The sequence below is a fragment of the Nyctereutes procyonoides genome, unplaced genomic scaffold (assembly GCF_905146905.1).
Source record: "Nyctereutes procyonoides isolate TBG_1078 unplaced genomic scaffold, NYPRO_anot_genome, whole genome shotgun sequence".
NCBI classification, from domain to species: domain Eukaryota; kingdom Metazoa; phylum Chordata; class Mammalia; order Carnivora; family Canidae; genus Nyctereutes; species Nyctereutes procyonoides.
The window spans coordinates 50661583-50677848 of record NW_026575047.1 but is presented as its reverse complement, the minus strand read 5'-3'; the positions used below and the strand labels follow the sequence as shown (position 1 = coordinate 50677848).

The 16266-nt window shown below is 35.5% G+C and overlaps 1 protein-coding gene across 5 annotated transcripts in view; it reads right to left on the bottom strand.

The window, feature by feature from the left end:
- Positions 1-16266, bottom strand: part of LRRC28 (leucine rich repeat containing 28) — a 160330-nt gene that overhangs the window by 105096 nt on the left and 38968 nt on the right. For all 5 annotated transcript variants that reach the window (XM_055326365.1, XM_055326369.1, XM_055326367.1 and 2 more), the window contains exon 5: positions 15712-15849. In XM_055326365.1, the coding sequence (XP_055182340.1) occupies positions 15712-15849 (138 nt within the window). The remainder of the gene's footprint in view (positions 1-15711; positions 15850-16266) is intronic.

Genomic DNA, 16266 nt, shown 5'->3' with positions numbered 1-16266 from the left:
ATTGTCATAAGGAGAGACATAAAGACTAACAGAACATCAGAAATAAACACATATGTTTATAGACAACTAATTTTCAACAAAGGTACCAAGAAAATTCTACAAAGAAAGGATAGTCTTTTCAACAAATTGTGTTGGAACAATTTGAAGAGACTATGAAGAGACAAGCCACAGACTAGGAGAAAATATTTACACATATGCTATAGGGCTTGCATCCAGACAAGAGTAGCCTTGGCAAATGTGCTGTAAGGGGTTATTTAGTAAACATTTTAGGCTTTGTGAACCATTGCCACAACTATGCAACTCTGCCACTGTAGCACAAAAGCAGCCATAGACAATATGTATATGAATGGGCATGGCTGTCTTCCAACAAAACTTTATTTACAACATTAGGTAGGTCAGATTTTGCTAATCCCCAGTCTATAACACCTCTTTCCAAGTTATTTGATTCTCATTCTATGAGAGCTATTTCATAACTCTGTTAAGTTGTAGATAATTATTGATAGCAATGTAAAATAATCCTTGTTTATCAACACAAAAATAATTATGTCCAATGGAGAGACAACTCTCTGTCCCTGTGGAGAAAACCAGCTTTGCTTCCATTTGAACATTCACTTCAACATTCTTAATCTATAAATGTTCTGTTTTTTGCATCCTCTTTTGAACCGGTTATCATTCATTACCAGTTTTCTTATTAACAGGTTAAATAAAAGGTTTAACACATTTTAAAATGTTTACATCTGTATGGAAATCATGATCTTTACCTTTTTTTGTGAAAACTACCCTATAACATCAGAACATATATAAATAACTCTTACAACTAATAATAAGAACAAAAACAACTTAGGGGCACCTAGGGGGCTCAATCGCTTGGGCATCTGACTCTTGGTTTAGGCTCAGGTCATAATCTCAGGGTCCTGGGATCCAGTCCCCAGTAGGGCTCCCCATTTGGCAGGGAGTCTGCTTGTCTCCCTTTCTCTTTGCCTCTCCCCCAGCTTGTGCATGCGCACATGTATGTGTGTGCATGTGTTATCTCTCTCTCCTAAAACAGATGGATAAATCTTAAAAAAAAAAAAAAACCCACAAACAACAAAATTGAGCAAAAGATTTCTAAAGACATAAACATCACCAAAGAAATGGCAAATAAGCACAAGAAAAAGATACTACCTTAGTCTGTTCAGGCTTCTGTAACAAAAATACCATAAACTGTGTGACTTAAAAACAACAGAAACTTATTTCTCACTGTTTGGAGGCTGGGGAATCCAAGATCAAGGACCTGGCATATTAGGTGTCTAGTGAGGGCCTGCTTTCTCACTAATGGCTATTTTCTCACTGTGACCTGACATGGATGAAAGGCTGAGGGAGTTTTCTTGGGCTTCCTTTACAAGGGCTCCAATCTCATTCTTGAAGGCTCTGACCTAATGACCTAATTATACCCCAAGGGCCCCAATTCCTAATTGGGGGGTTAGGATTTCAACATATGAATTTTGTGAAGAAAAAAAAAAAAAGATGCCTAATCTTCAATTACTAGGGAAATGCAAAATAAAATCATGAGTTGCTATTGTATAGCCACTAGGACAGCCACAATAAGAAGAGAGAAAATACCAAATGTTGGCAAGGATATGGAAGAATTAGAACCTCACACATTGCTAGCAGGAATGTACATGGTATAGCTACTTTGGAAGACAGTTTAGCACTTCCTTTCAAAGTGAAAAACTTGGTTAGCCACAAAATCCAGCAATTCTATTCCTAGATATTTACCCAAGAGTAAGGAAAACATTTACCCACAAAAAGCTTGTGCACAAATGTTCATAGCAGTATTATTCATAACTGCCCAAATTAAAAACAATTTAAATGATCAATCGCCTAATGAATAAACAAAATACGGCATATTCATACAACAAAATATTACTTAGCAATAAAAAAAAACCCAAGCTACTAAAACAAGAAATTGCATACAAGAACATTATGCTAAGTAAACTAAGCCAAGACACAAAAGGCTACATATTACATGATTCCATTTATATGCAATTTCTAGAAAAGGCAAAGCTATAAAAATAGATTGGCAGTTGGCTGGAGTTAAGAACCAGGGCTGGCGACAAACAGGAACTGGGGGACTTTTGGAGATGAAGGACACATTCTAGAACTTGACTGTGATGAGGGTTCCTCAACTGTACACATTCAAATAAAATTCATCAAATGGAACATGTAAAATGGTAAATTTCATGTTACGTAAATTATCTCTATAAAGATGTTTTTAAAAAATCAATGGGCAGTAGTTCAAATCAATTTGTCACTCATGCCAGGAACAACATAACTGACATCGTTAAAAAGATTAACAAGATAGGGCATCCCTGGGTGGCTCAGCGGTTTAGTGCCGCCTTCGGCCCAGGGTGTGATACTGGAGACCCGGGATCGAGTCCCAAATCAGGCTCCCTGCATGGAGCCTGCTTCTCCCTCTGCCTGTGTCTCTGCCTCCCTCTCCCTCTCTCTGTCTTTCATGAATAAATAAATAAAATATTTTAAAAAAAAAGATTAACAAGACATTGTTTAGAGGACTTTAAAAGTGATATTGAGGGATACAAGTTGTGTAAATCGATTAGAGAGAGAGGCCCGGAGATAAGGAAATCAAAGTGCTACTTCTTGCTTTACTGTTTCTATATCATAACTTAACAGTTTCTAATTTACAAGTAGTTAGAAATTTAAACTATCAATAGGAGATAAACAGACATGATATATAAACACTCATACCTTGTATTATGTCATGTTTTTTAGCAGCAGAAAAAAGATTTTTGACAGTGATTTCCATGCCCTTCACAAAATGAAACCTGTCAGCATGAGCATAAATTTAAGGATGTTGTATTTTGACGGTAGAAGATATATCAGGACCCATCAAGTTAAAACCTATGTACCATGCTGAGTAAGAAAATGGAGACAGAGGGATTCAGTGACATTATGCTTTTTTGCTCTATTGAAAGTTCACAGTTCTTAAAGCTCCATGGAATTCTAAGTGCAGGAAATTCAAAGAGCTTTAGCCATAAAGTCCGAAATCATTTTCACAGGATATCATAGGCAAACCAAGAGCATTCAAATAAAATAGATATGATGATTGGCACTTTAGAAAAAAATTCTTAAAAAGCACAGAATAGGTAAAATTAGTACCAACTGTTGGTTGCAAAGCTGATTTGATCTTCTATGCTAAGAATCTCAAAAAACAAACAGAATAAAACTTTCATTTTTCTCTTTCATTTAAAATTAACAGCATTCAGGCAGCCTGGGTGGCTCAGCGGTTTAGTGCTGCCTTCAGCCCAGGGCGTGATCCTGGGGACCCAGGATCGAGTACGGCATCAGGCTCCCTGCATGGAGCCTGCTTCCCCCCCCCCCCCCCCCGCCTGTGCCTCTGCCTCTCTCTCATGAATAAATAAATAAAATCTTTAAAAAGAAAAAAAAAGAAAATTAACAGCATTTTATAGTCTATGTTCAATGTATCACTTGCTAACTGTAATATAAATTTTTGGTTCTTAAATTTAGCATGTATAAAATATATATTCAATTATGCCACTGGATCATTTCACTTTACGTGAACAAAGCATGGATATTTATCTCTGAACAAGAGCAGTCCCTCTTGGTGTGTACAGACTTTAAGGCAATATTCCATGTAAGTAAGACAATATTAATGAGTCTTCCTTCACTGCTTATGCAGAAAAATTTGTAAAAAAAAAAAAATTGTCTCACATACTCAAACAGGTAATATTCAGTCACCTACTGAGAGCAAGCAATAGAAGAACACCACCACAGAAACCCTAACTTGGGTTTTGGATATATATACAACAATATGCATGATTGTGCATACTTTTTGAAAATATTCTCCAAGTTATTTTTGTTCTGCTTTATATCTTTTTCAAGTCATGTCAAGAGAAAATTATAAAAATATTTCCTTGGTTACTCAACTGAAGCTTTAATAATTCAATTTTTAAACTTATTTGACTTCTAAAAAACTTATACTTTCATTCATAAAAATATACATTTGAATTTTAGATAGGGGTAAAAATGGGTAAAAGAAATTCTGAGATTACTCAAAATATCCATATATATCTTTCAGCTACTATTTCCAACAAACTTGATTTCAACATTTTAAGAACCTAAATATATAAGTAAATAATATGCCTTCTACCAAACTTGCCATTACTCCCCCCAAAATAAATACTAAGACACTAAGACTGATATTGTAAGTTCACACTAAAGTAATAAATACCAAACTTTGGGGATTAAAAAGAAAAAAGTCATCAAAACAAAACCTGCCAGATTTTAATTCTCTTTCAGAATAAGGCAGGAGCAGGAAATGTCAGCAGATCTAGCCAAGAAAGAGAGAAGACATACAACCAGCTAATGACACTTATAAGCATGTAAGGACATTCATTTTTTAAACTCTTTGACAGACACAGTTTTGACTTCAAGTCTTGTCACAAATACACAATGAAAACACAAGTTGTTTAAAAACATCAACATATCTGTGTAAAATTTTGATTTTTAAAAAAGGAATAGTAAAAAGGATTAAACAAAAAACTATGATATCAATTGTATGTGGGGGGGTTGGTAACAAACTATATCAAACTTAATTTTGTTTAATTACTTCTCATTACATCAACTCTTGGCAAATCATAAAGCTTTTCATTCACTAAAACAATCACTACCTTTAAAACTACTCGCACAATAGACAATATGACTTAAAACCTTTAATAGGTTAAAACAATTTAAAGATGAAGTAAGTAACAAGTATGTTCAAATAAAATATGAAACAAAATAAAGATTTTATATATTGAAGACAATTTTTTTTAGGAAATACCTATTTTAGCACATAATCTATATTCTGCCAGTTACTTTTTCTTCATGATTATAGAGTTTGACCTAAAACTATAATTTTCTGATGTCACAAAATATACTGAAATCAAGGTTAAAATAAAAGATAGCTATAAAATAACCATGAAAATATAATCTTTTTAAATGTACCTATTTAAAACTTGCTTTTTCAAGAGACTGGTTCACAAATACAAATCAAATCACTATTAATATATAAAAATACATTTAATACTCAAAATCTCTTTAGTAAAAATGAACTATGAATCCCGAGTTTTATCAAGATACCAAAGCTATGATAGAAATTACTCCACACCACCTGGAGCGGATCCCTGGGTGGCTCAGCAGTTTAGCGCCTGTCTTTGGCCCAGGACGCGATCCTGGAGTCCCGGGATCGAGTCCCACGTCAGGCTCCCGGCATGGAGCCTGCTTCTCCCTCGGCCTGTGTCTCTGCCTCTCTCTCTCTCTCTCTCTCTCTCATAAACAAACAAACAAACAAACAAATAAATAAATAAATCTATCTATCTTTAAAAAAAAAAGAAATTACTCCACACCACCTTGAAAGTACTGAAAGCTGATTTACATTCAAAAATAACAATTCAATCTCTGAATTCCCATTAATAAGTTGTTCCTAAAAAATACATTTTATAGGTTCTCAAGAACATTCACTCCTAAAGAGGAAGATCACTTATATTTATCAGCTTTTTAAAAAATATCCCTAATTCCTGGTATTTACAATAAACATATGGTTATGAACCCATTATGAGCTTCTATCACTGCAACCACAATACTTTTGGCAAATTATTTTAACTGCCAAAGTAGTTTTCAAATCTGAAATTTAGAAAGATGATCCTAAAAGGAATGTGTGTGAAAGACTATGAGTTGAATATATTTCAGAGAGAAAATAATGGGAAACACTTGAATCTAGATCATTTGGTCCTGAATACCACCTTACACATCAGCTCAGTCCCTCAACTTCATGCATGACTTCTTAAATCCTCTTCAAATGATCTCTGTACTATCTTCACAGTTTCCATCGACCCCAAGCTCATAATAGACCTCGGTGAAGAAAATTAATTGTACACAAAGAGGGAAGAATAACAGTCCTGGATGTAAAGTAAATTTGGAAGTATTCCCCTTGGGATTTCAAATTGGGTCGTTGTTATTATGATGTTAGCTGCTTTTAAATCTTTTCACAAAGGAATGGGCCATGGAAAGGAATTCAACATGCCTTAGCCAATAGTATGATTGATGGGAGAGAATTTCTAAGTCTAAAGGACTAACTTTTCTCCTTTTGCCTTTTTTTTTTAAAGTATCATCACAATGAACTTTTGTTTTTCAGACATTTGGCATGTGTTCTGCAGTTGCCCTTCACATCTTTCCTAAAAAGGAGCGTTTCTGTATTTACTTGACATGGAAAAGGATGCATGGTCCAGAAAACAAAACTTTTTTTTTTCTTTTAGAAGAATCTTAATGGCCATTTTTATTCCAACGTGTTTGCCCAATTTTTAAACTTTGGAAAAGTTTTTAAGTAAAATTTTAAAGTTTTAGCTCCATTTGTAACGAGATTATACAATATGTAATAGTATTGATAATAAAAATATTTCTTTCTGAGAAATCAATGTGTTTTATCTAATGTAGTATGCAGAGACAATTTTATATAAAAACCTGAATAAAAAATCTGTATGTTACTATGAAGTTACCAATATGTATTTAGCTATGGTATACAGTTACCTTACTAACAGAGTATTATGTATAACAAAGTTACTAATAAAGTAACTTTATGTGTATAAGAAACAATGAAAGAACAAATTCTGAATATGAGTTTTGGACTCTGGTAGACAACTTATTCAATTAGTTAATGGAAATCTAGCAAGCTGAGGATGTGTAAATGGTTAGATTTTATCCCTCTGTCCATTAGTTGTCCAACAGGTATCTTAACCACTCTGGACTGTACCCAGATAACTGAGTACTAATACAATACTTTTTTTCTCTATCCTCTCTGTCTACCCTCTTCCTTGGAAGTACAAATATTAGTCTAAAATATTAGACAATAAAACATCATAAGCTCCTTTGAAGTCTGGGTCTAAATTTTGTTCACCAAGGTGAGGCCTTCCTCTATCACAGAGCATGAGTACTCTGAAGCAACAAAAATTTTTTGTTAGGTAGATGAAACAGTAAGTCAGTGCCCCCCAGGTAATGTAAATAGCCCTATAAGATAGAGGAAGTCTATTTATATATATTGCTGACTATACATATATACCTTGGTGACACCAGAGGGGTGCTCTGCCAGTACTATTTAGATTCTTTATTAGTGAGAAAAGTGATAGTTAATTTGCCAGCACTGATATGGAATCGGTGAAAAGCTGAGTCTCCCTAGGAAGGTATATTATCCCAAATTATTGTGGTGGCCACCAAGGATGGTAATATGGGGTGAAGAGCCATGATAATTTGCGGGAGGGGCTTCAATAAGATTCTTTGTGTTTTGAGGATTCAAGAAGAGAGCTGCTCTATTTTCCCTTTGAGTTGATCTCTGAATGGCAGGCACAATGGAAGAGATGACAATGAAACCTGGGCTGACCCAGTGCTCCTGGAGGTACCCAGCAGCCCTAGAAACTAACAGAGGGAACACCAATGTGTATTACTAGTGACCAGTCTGTACCTACAGGAGTGGGGTCGGCACTCCTGAAGAAGCACAGCAGCTGCTATCATATGTCAGATTACGCCAATAAAGTCTCAACAAATGGGGCAGTGAGCAACAGTGGAAGCCCTAGCATGACCAAGATCCGTTCCTGCTATGTGCTCTACAGGAAGAGGGTAGATCTGTTCCTCCCTACCTCTACATTAGACCAATGAGCACAGAGATTTCAGAACAATTTAGGCAGCAACAGGAAAGATCTAAGAAGAGATACTAAATTTCATTTCAATAAAGCAATGAGAGGCTCAACTAGAAGAGAAACACAATTTAAGAAAAAAATAATAAACTTGACCATACTTGAAGGCTGAATTTTTGGAACAATTCATGCTAGTTAAATGTAGCACATATTTCTGTTTGTGTATTTTATTTTTGCAGACATATGTTCTTTTGTATGCTTTCATTATTTAAAAAAATTATTATTAAATACAACATAGGTTGCTTTAATGTTTTAAATTTGGACTAAAAACTTTCCTTTTTTGGTATACAAAACAACTTTTCAAGGATAAAAAAAATTTTCAAAAAAAAAAAAATAGGCTGATTTATATGCCAGATGTAAGCAACATCTTTTCTAACTCCTGGTTACATTTTGTTGTTTGTTTGTTACCACAACCTTCTCTCATGGGAGTTCACAGCAAATCACAAAAGCATCAGGCTTCTGTCGACTATCAAGAGTGAGCAGATGCTTCTAATGTCCATTGGCCCATGTGGTCTTTACCAAAGGGTGAATCACAAAAATATTTGGCAAGCAGCTCTGCACTGATGGAAATCTTTCCTTAATATTCTTTTATTTGCAAGTGCATGGTATTTGTCTACCTAATGAATCACATAATTTTACTTGATGAAGTTAGAAAAAGCCTCTGTAATAAAATGAGTTTAAATTTGTTCTGTAACAAATATTATTCCACTTTTGATGCTAAAAGTAGAAGGCAGTATACAATTGTTTGAGTAGTACATACTTTATATGTATGAAAGCATGCAGGTTAGCAATCAGATGAGAGATAAAAGAACATGTAATGGACACCCACTTCCAGACATGACAGGGTCACTGACACCAGACTTGTTCCCCACCAAAATACAATAAAACTACTCAAAAATATATGAGGTAACTGTTTTTCAAGGAACAGACAAGAAACACAGAACTTTGATCTTTCAAGAGTTGAACTTCGTGTTGGGACATGGCTTTCTGCCATAGGGTACACTCTGGGCCACAGCACAGGAAGAGCTACCCCAAGCAGAGCTCAGCAGTCTCACAGAGCAGAAGGGCCAGAGATCTGACCTGGGGAGCTGAAGCAGCTGGAAAATGTAGGACAAGGTACCAAAGAGGAGAAAGCCATGAGAGGAAGAGGTGCTTAATAAATGACACACCAGAGAGAGCAAAAGAAGTCAGTGAGCAGAAGGCAGATCATCAGGTATGTCATACACCTTCAGATCAAGAGAAAAAAAAAAATTTCTTAGAAGAACAAAGTCTCAGTGACCTGTGAAACAATATCAAATGATTTAATGTGTGTGACTGGAGCTCTTGGAAAGAGAGGAACAGAGCAGAAAAATATCTGAAGAAATAATGACAGAAAACTTCCCAACTGGGGAATCAAGAAAACTCCAACCAGGATATTTTTAAAGTCCTACATTGTGGCCCATCTGAAACAAACTGCTAACAAAAGATAAAGAGAAAAATTTTAAAATCACTATAGAAAAAGATATTATATACAAGCTAAGAATGATACAAATTTTGTATCATTGTATCAACAGGTCACTTTCATAAAGTGCTAGAAAGAAATCCTGTCAATTGAGAATTCTATATCCAGAGAAAATATTCTTCAAAAATAAAGACAGTTTTGCATAAAGAAAACTGAGGTCATTGCCAGAGGACTTGCACTACAAGTAATAACTAGAAGAAGTACTTCAGGCTGAAGAGAAATGATACCAGGTAGAAAATACAACTATACAACTACAGGAAATAACGAAGAACATGGGAAATAGTAAACATAAAACAGAATATCTTTTTTATTGTCTTCATTTCCTTTATTTTTTAGGTTTTTTAGGTTTTTAAAAAGATTTTATTTATTTATTCATGAGAGACACACACACACACACACACACACACACACACGGGGGGGGGGCAGAGACACAGGCAGAGGGAGAAGCAGGCTAAATGCAGGAAGCCTGAAGCGGGACTCGATCCGGGGACTCCAGAATCATGCCCTGGGCGGAAGGCAGGCGCTAAACCACTGAGCCACTCAGGGATCCCCTTGATTTCCTTTTTTTTTCCCCCCTTGATTTCCTTTAAAGACAGTTGACTTGCAAAATAGACACTATATTGTGGGGTTCATAACATATATAGAAAAAAATACAATATAAGAACATGAGGATATATAGAAGTATATTACTAGAAGAGTCTTACAATTTATGCTAAGTAGTACAACATCCTAAGTAAATCATAATGAGATATATATATATAGATAGATATGAAAACAAATATCCATAGAAAACCTTACATAAGAATGTTTAATATTAGTGGTATTCATCATAGTCCAAAGCTGGAGGAAACCCATATCTATCAAGAGGGAAATAAATGTATCTACCATATATTCAAACATTAGAATACTTCCCTGCAAATTAAAGCAGAATGGACTACCAATAAATGCATCTTGAAATACAGCTCCACTTATATTATGTTCAATGGCAGATCACATTAATCTGTGGTCACAGAAATCAGAAGAGTGTTTGCCTATGGCAACCAAGACTGGAAGAGACATGAGAGTACTTTCTGGGGTAATGGAAATGTTCTGTATCTTGACAAAGATGCTGAATACATGCGTATATACATTTGTCAAAACTCAGAATTGTACATTTGAGCATTTCACTATATGAAAAATTTACCTCAATTAAAAAAAAAACTGTAAGAGAAGACATTGTTCTATTCTACTTCTGTATTTCAAATTTTCCATAATAAAAGGTTTTTTTAAAAACAAAGGCAACTAATAATAATGTATTAATACACTTATATTAATGTATTGTACAATGTATTACTAATACACAATAATTTATTGCATATTTGAAGTTTGCTAAAAGAGTAGATCTCAAGTGTTCTCACTACACACACAGAGTAACTGCAGGAGGTGATGGATATTTTAGTTTCATTGTGGTAATCAATTTACACCACATACATATATCAAAAACTCATGTTGCATACCTTAAAATATTTTATGTGTGAAAAATAAAGATCAAAAATTAAAATTTTAAATATTATAGTTGAAAAAAATAAGCCAAATTCTTAATTTAATCTTTTCCTTCCTGTATTTGGACACAAACCTATAAAACTCACTGCCAAGTAAAATACAAAGTTATTAAAATAATAATTTTTTTAAAAGGGAACTAGGCCTGCTCAGAAAAATAATGCTTCAAGATTCCAAAGTTCTTGTACCATAAACCATGACTTGAGGGGAACCAGGATGGCTCAGTGGGTTAAGCATCTGACTCTGGCTCAGGTCATGATCTCAGGGTCCTAGAATTGAGCCCCACACCAGGCTCCCACTCGGCAGGGTGTGTTTCTCCCTCTTCCTTTGCCACTCCCCCAGCTCATGCTTGCTCTTTCTCTTTTTCTCTCTCTCTCAAATAAAAAAATAAGTAAAATCTTAAAAAAAAATAAAACAAAACCCATGACTTCAATAATTTTAGCTGGGAAGATTTTGTTTTTGAATGATGATTGTTTATTCATCTTGGATCCAAGTTAAATCCATATTATTAAATTCGCCTTCCCTTTCAGGCCAGGTTATAGATAAAGTCAGGAAAATATTTAAAGCATGTGTATCAAGAACCTTTCTTCAGTCTATGGTGCACGTCTGTCGGAATTTGTTGGAGCCCCATGCATATGTGACTCAGCCCTACCACTTGCGCGTTCTCTGGTTAGTGCTTCGCTGCCAGTATCTCTATCCCTGTGGCTGAGGCTTTTTCTACAGAAGGCTGCAGCTCTGCCACATGTATGTAGGTAACACATTGACAAGTACCCTTTCCCTAAGCAACTCTGAACCAGTAATTCTGGGGAGTCGATGTTTAACTGCTTAAGCCTCTCAACACTTGAGCAGGATGATTCCATGTGTTTCATACAGGAGTTCAGAGCGTGCCACCCCATAATCTGCCTGTCTGGCATATTAATTATTTTGAGTTAAATGCGCTAAAAAATGGCAGATGCAAGAAGGCACTTTGACCTTCTCTTTTCTTCCTAGAAGTACAAGATATAACTCCCATATAAAAGGTGTCTTCCCTATACCAGGAGGAAGGAAGACATTCTCATCAGCAGAGATGGAGAGCAGAGACCAAGGGAGATCTTAACAAATCAACCTTGTTAAACTAACTCTTACTGTTCCTAGTCACTGTTTCACAACTAACTGCCCTAGGCCACACCCCTTTGTCTTGTTACGTTTTCACAACTACTACTCTTCATCCAACCTAGCGCACAGTTGTTTGGCTTTATCTGCTTCTTTGGGTCTTTATTTTTCTGATGAAGGTGCCTTTGTACGTGTAAAATCACTAAATAAAATTTATGTACTTCTCTTATTGATCTGTCTTATCTCAGTTAATTCTTGGGCCCAGCTGGAGACACTAAGAGGGCAGAGGAAAAATTGTACCTCCCCTGCATTGGCTTAATAACACACTCTAAGCTGTCTCTACATTCCTATATCCTGTCACCACTTCACACCAGTGTTCTCTGTTCCTCCCAAAAAAACTAGTTGTGCTGGGATGGAGGGAGGGGGAAGACATCTAATAGGGTGCAAAGAATGTTGTATAGAGGGGGGAAAAAACAGATGACAGAATGAACTGCTTTACAGACATACTACTGATCTTGCTATTGCTAACCCTGGACTTCCTTCTACTAATAAGAGCTTTTGCAATTTCGAAATATTAACAGTTAAGTAAATAAGGGAGTTCAAGAAACAATCAATCCTATACCCCAGAATGGCTGCTGTAAGCCTTTAGGGCAGCACTGTCACATGGAGCTCTTTTGGTAGCAATTCATGGAAGCTTACTAGAGCTCTCTTAAGCACAAAGCCTATGGGCCTTAAGGACACAGCCAATGACTGGGATACTAAAGAAAACTTAGAAAGTCTCTGCCTCCATCTTCTCTCCACATATCTGCTTCATGTTTCTTTTTCTGTTTCCCAGTCTGTGTGGCTACTTCCCAGCACCCCAGAAGATTACACGGCATTGTGCAGTAGCCCAGAGAGAAAAAGAAACTGATTTTCTTCTTTCATTTCCCCTGATATCTCTAACTCTCTTTCCTTCTCCCCCACCAGCCGGATCCAAAATTCCCAGGATAAGTGTTCCGCTTGGGTCAGGTACCTACACTAACACCAATCAACTGTAGAGATAAAGCTATGTCATAAGGTAGGAAAACGGCAATACATTCAATCTAACAGAATGGGGTTAAGTGACATCCCAGAAAATGGATCCCAGTCCACATGGCTGCTACCATGTCTGTATTGGCAGACAACTCAATAGAATCAACCATATGAGTCACGGATGTGTTTAAGAAACTAATGAAAACATTGGACCTTCTTCACAGCAACATGTACATACTCATAAATATCAAACTGTGTGCAAATTTCAGGGTGTTCATGAAACCCCTTGTAATTCATACTTAGACCCTAATCTTAAAACTCTATATACACATCTAGATTTTTCAAATATTGATATCAAAGTTTTCAAACTTTAAATATTGAATATGAAATTATATTCAAAGGTTTTTCAACCATAACAAATGCACATAATGAAATGTTAAGCCTTTTGAAGGAATATAACATGTAGCAGTCTATACACAATCCTGGACTGGGTAGAAGGGGCTAACAATCAAATTTAACAATGGTGTCTACCGTCATCAAATAGGGACAACATGGGAGTCCCCCTCCTTTTTTTTTTTTTAAGATTTTATTTATTTATTCATGAGAGACACGGAGAGAGAGAGAGAGAGAGAGAGAGAGAGAGAGAGAGGCAGAGACACAGGAAGAGGGAGAAGCAGGCTCCATGCAGGGAGCCCGATGCGGGACTCGATCCCAGGACTCCAGGATCACACCCTGAGCCTAAGGCAGGCGCTAAAGTGCTGAGCCACTCAGGGATCCCCTCCCCTCCTCTTTTTTTTTACTACACTTAGAATACTTTCCCATTGTATATGCCCAACATGATCAGACATCTGGAGGATATATACCTAGCCACTCAGCCATTCAAATCATAACATAGGAAAATACCTCATAAAGAGATAAATAAAGTGAATCAAATAATTAGTAAGATCTAGTCCATTGCTACTCATGATGGCCTAGAAAGAAAAAAATCTACACACAACTCAGCCAAAAGTTCTATTCAAAACCCAGCTATTACTATATATAATTTTACCCAAAACAGGCAAAACCTAACATACATAACAGAAGAAAGCTACGGAAATAAAACCAGAAGTAAACACTTAAAATCTATTATGTAACAGGTGAGATATAAATTAAAAATAAGATGCAAGCAATCAGAAAACCTATACCCTTCACTGGTTATTAGGAAGCAGTCAATGATATTAGTAGCACATCCTTAACCTCTAAGAGTATATAATGGAAGGAAATGACTGCATTCTACCACAAAATGCTCTTATATTACAGGAAAAAATAGAATACAAAGAACAATGGTCTAACAGAATTGTATTTCTCATATGCTCTTTAAATATATATAAAAGGGGCTTCTGAATACAGTATTATATCCATATATTTTGATTTTACATATCTTGTAGAAGTTTCATATATGAGAATATGAAAACCCAAACTTTATCTTTACTGATACATTTTCTAGGCAATCTCCAAAAGAGAATCTAATTTCCTGAGCATTTGAATCTATAAACTTGATGAAAGCTAGAATGATAAACCCCACTATTGAGCCCGATTACATACAATAAACTCTAAAGGAAAGATCAGATTCCTACAACTTATTGAAATTTTTTATATTAACTATCATTGGAAAATGTAAGACAGTAATTATATATGGCCAAAGAATCTTTTAAGCAGAGTCAACCACTATACTATTTTTGTAAACAATACTGAACCTATACATTAAGGCCAGCACATAGAGTATAAAAATTAATAAGTTAATTGTGTTTCACTTTGAAATTTTTGTACTTGAAAGACTTAAGAGAAAGTATTTTTTATATCACAAAGAATTATTACAGACTTTTTCAGTCATGGATTAAGTATAAGTAGTTTTTAACATTCTCATGTGACCCTGAAGTTCCATACCAGGTAGTAATTTGTAATTTTGGTAGACTCATACATTTCACCCGGATACACTAAGAGACTGGTGAACTAAGAGATTTGGTGTTCCTGAGTTACTAAGTAGAAATAATCCTCAGCAATGTGACATCCGCATTTTTTCTCTGCTCATTCTTGAATGCAGAGTAACTTTCATACAATATTTAAGGCACAAGTTTTTTTTTTTATTTTTTAACATCTTTTTTTTTAAAATATGGGAAATGACATATGACAGAATTTGCAAATGTGTGGATTCACAAAGGAAGGCCCCTGGATGCCTCTTGTAAGAAAGCCAACAGGTTTAATGATAGCTCAGGAGAGTGCAGAATTTCAGGACTATACATATGTACATCACGTTCTAAGAGGATGTTCAGCAGGCAGAACTGACAAGTTCTTAGTTCTAGGACTTAGTTCTTAGTTCTTAGTTCTAGGACTCAAACTTAAATTCTGCTATGAAATTCTAGTTAAGATTTTTATTAAATCAAAGTTAATGTACATCAGTTATCCTACTAGAGAAAGACAACACTGCATTTCCTTTTTGGATACTAAAATGATTATATCATGCAGAGTTCATCTAAATTCTTTGAATTACCTTTTTGTATAAATATTTCACCAGAGGAATGACTGGAAGGGGCGCTGATAGCAATGCATAATTGTAGTAATTGTAGCTAAAAACATAAATGCCACCTTCTAATGTCTGCATCAGGGAAAGACTCTTGAACACACTTCACCCACATTCCTTAGTTTCATCTTCAAACAAATGGACTGTCCCAAATCACAAATATACCCAAAGCCCGCTGTTGAGACACACAATGAGAAACGGGAATAAAAACAGATTTGTAAATAGACAAGAAACTATCATGTGCTACAGACTATGATTACCTGGAGGTAGGAATTGCAGTTGGTTATTAGCTAATCGAAGGTGACGTAAAGCTCTTAGACGACCAATTTCTGGGCAAACAATTTGTAAGGCATTGTCACTAAGATCCAAACATTGGAGTTTTACGAGGGATCCAATGGCTTCAAAAAGAAAAGAGAGGTAATGGCAAAATCAGTTTTACCAAAGTGTTATGCCAAATCTTTAATGCAAGTACTGCCAATTAAAATATGTTAATACTTGATCTCCCTGCTTCTGTTGCTCATAAATAGTAAAAACATAGATCAAACTAAACTTTATAGGAGTGATAAGACTTCAACTTGATATAAAATATGATACCTTAAAAAGCACAATAAAAATGTTACAGTGTAAAGTACTGTTTGAATAAATAAATCATGAAATGATATATAAGCTATTTTTGTCTAACCAAAATTGTTAGCTGGACTTATTAAGTTTAAAATTTATCAGGGCACATGCGTGGCTCAGTCAGCTGAATGAACGACTCTTGATCTGGGCTCAGGTCACGATCGCAGCGTGATGGGATTGAGCCCTGTGTGGGG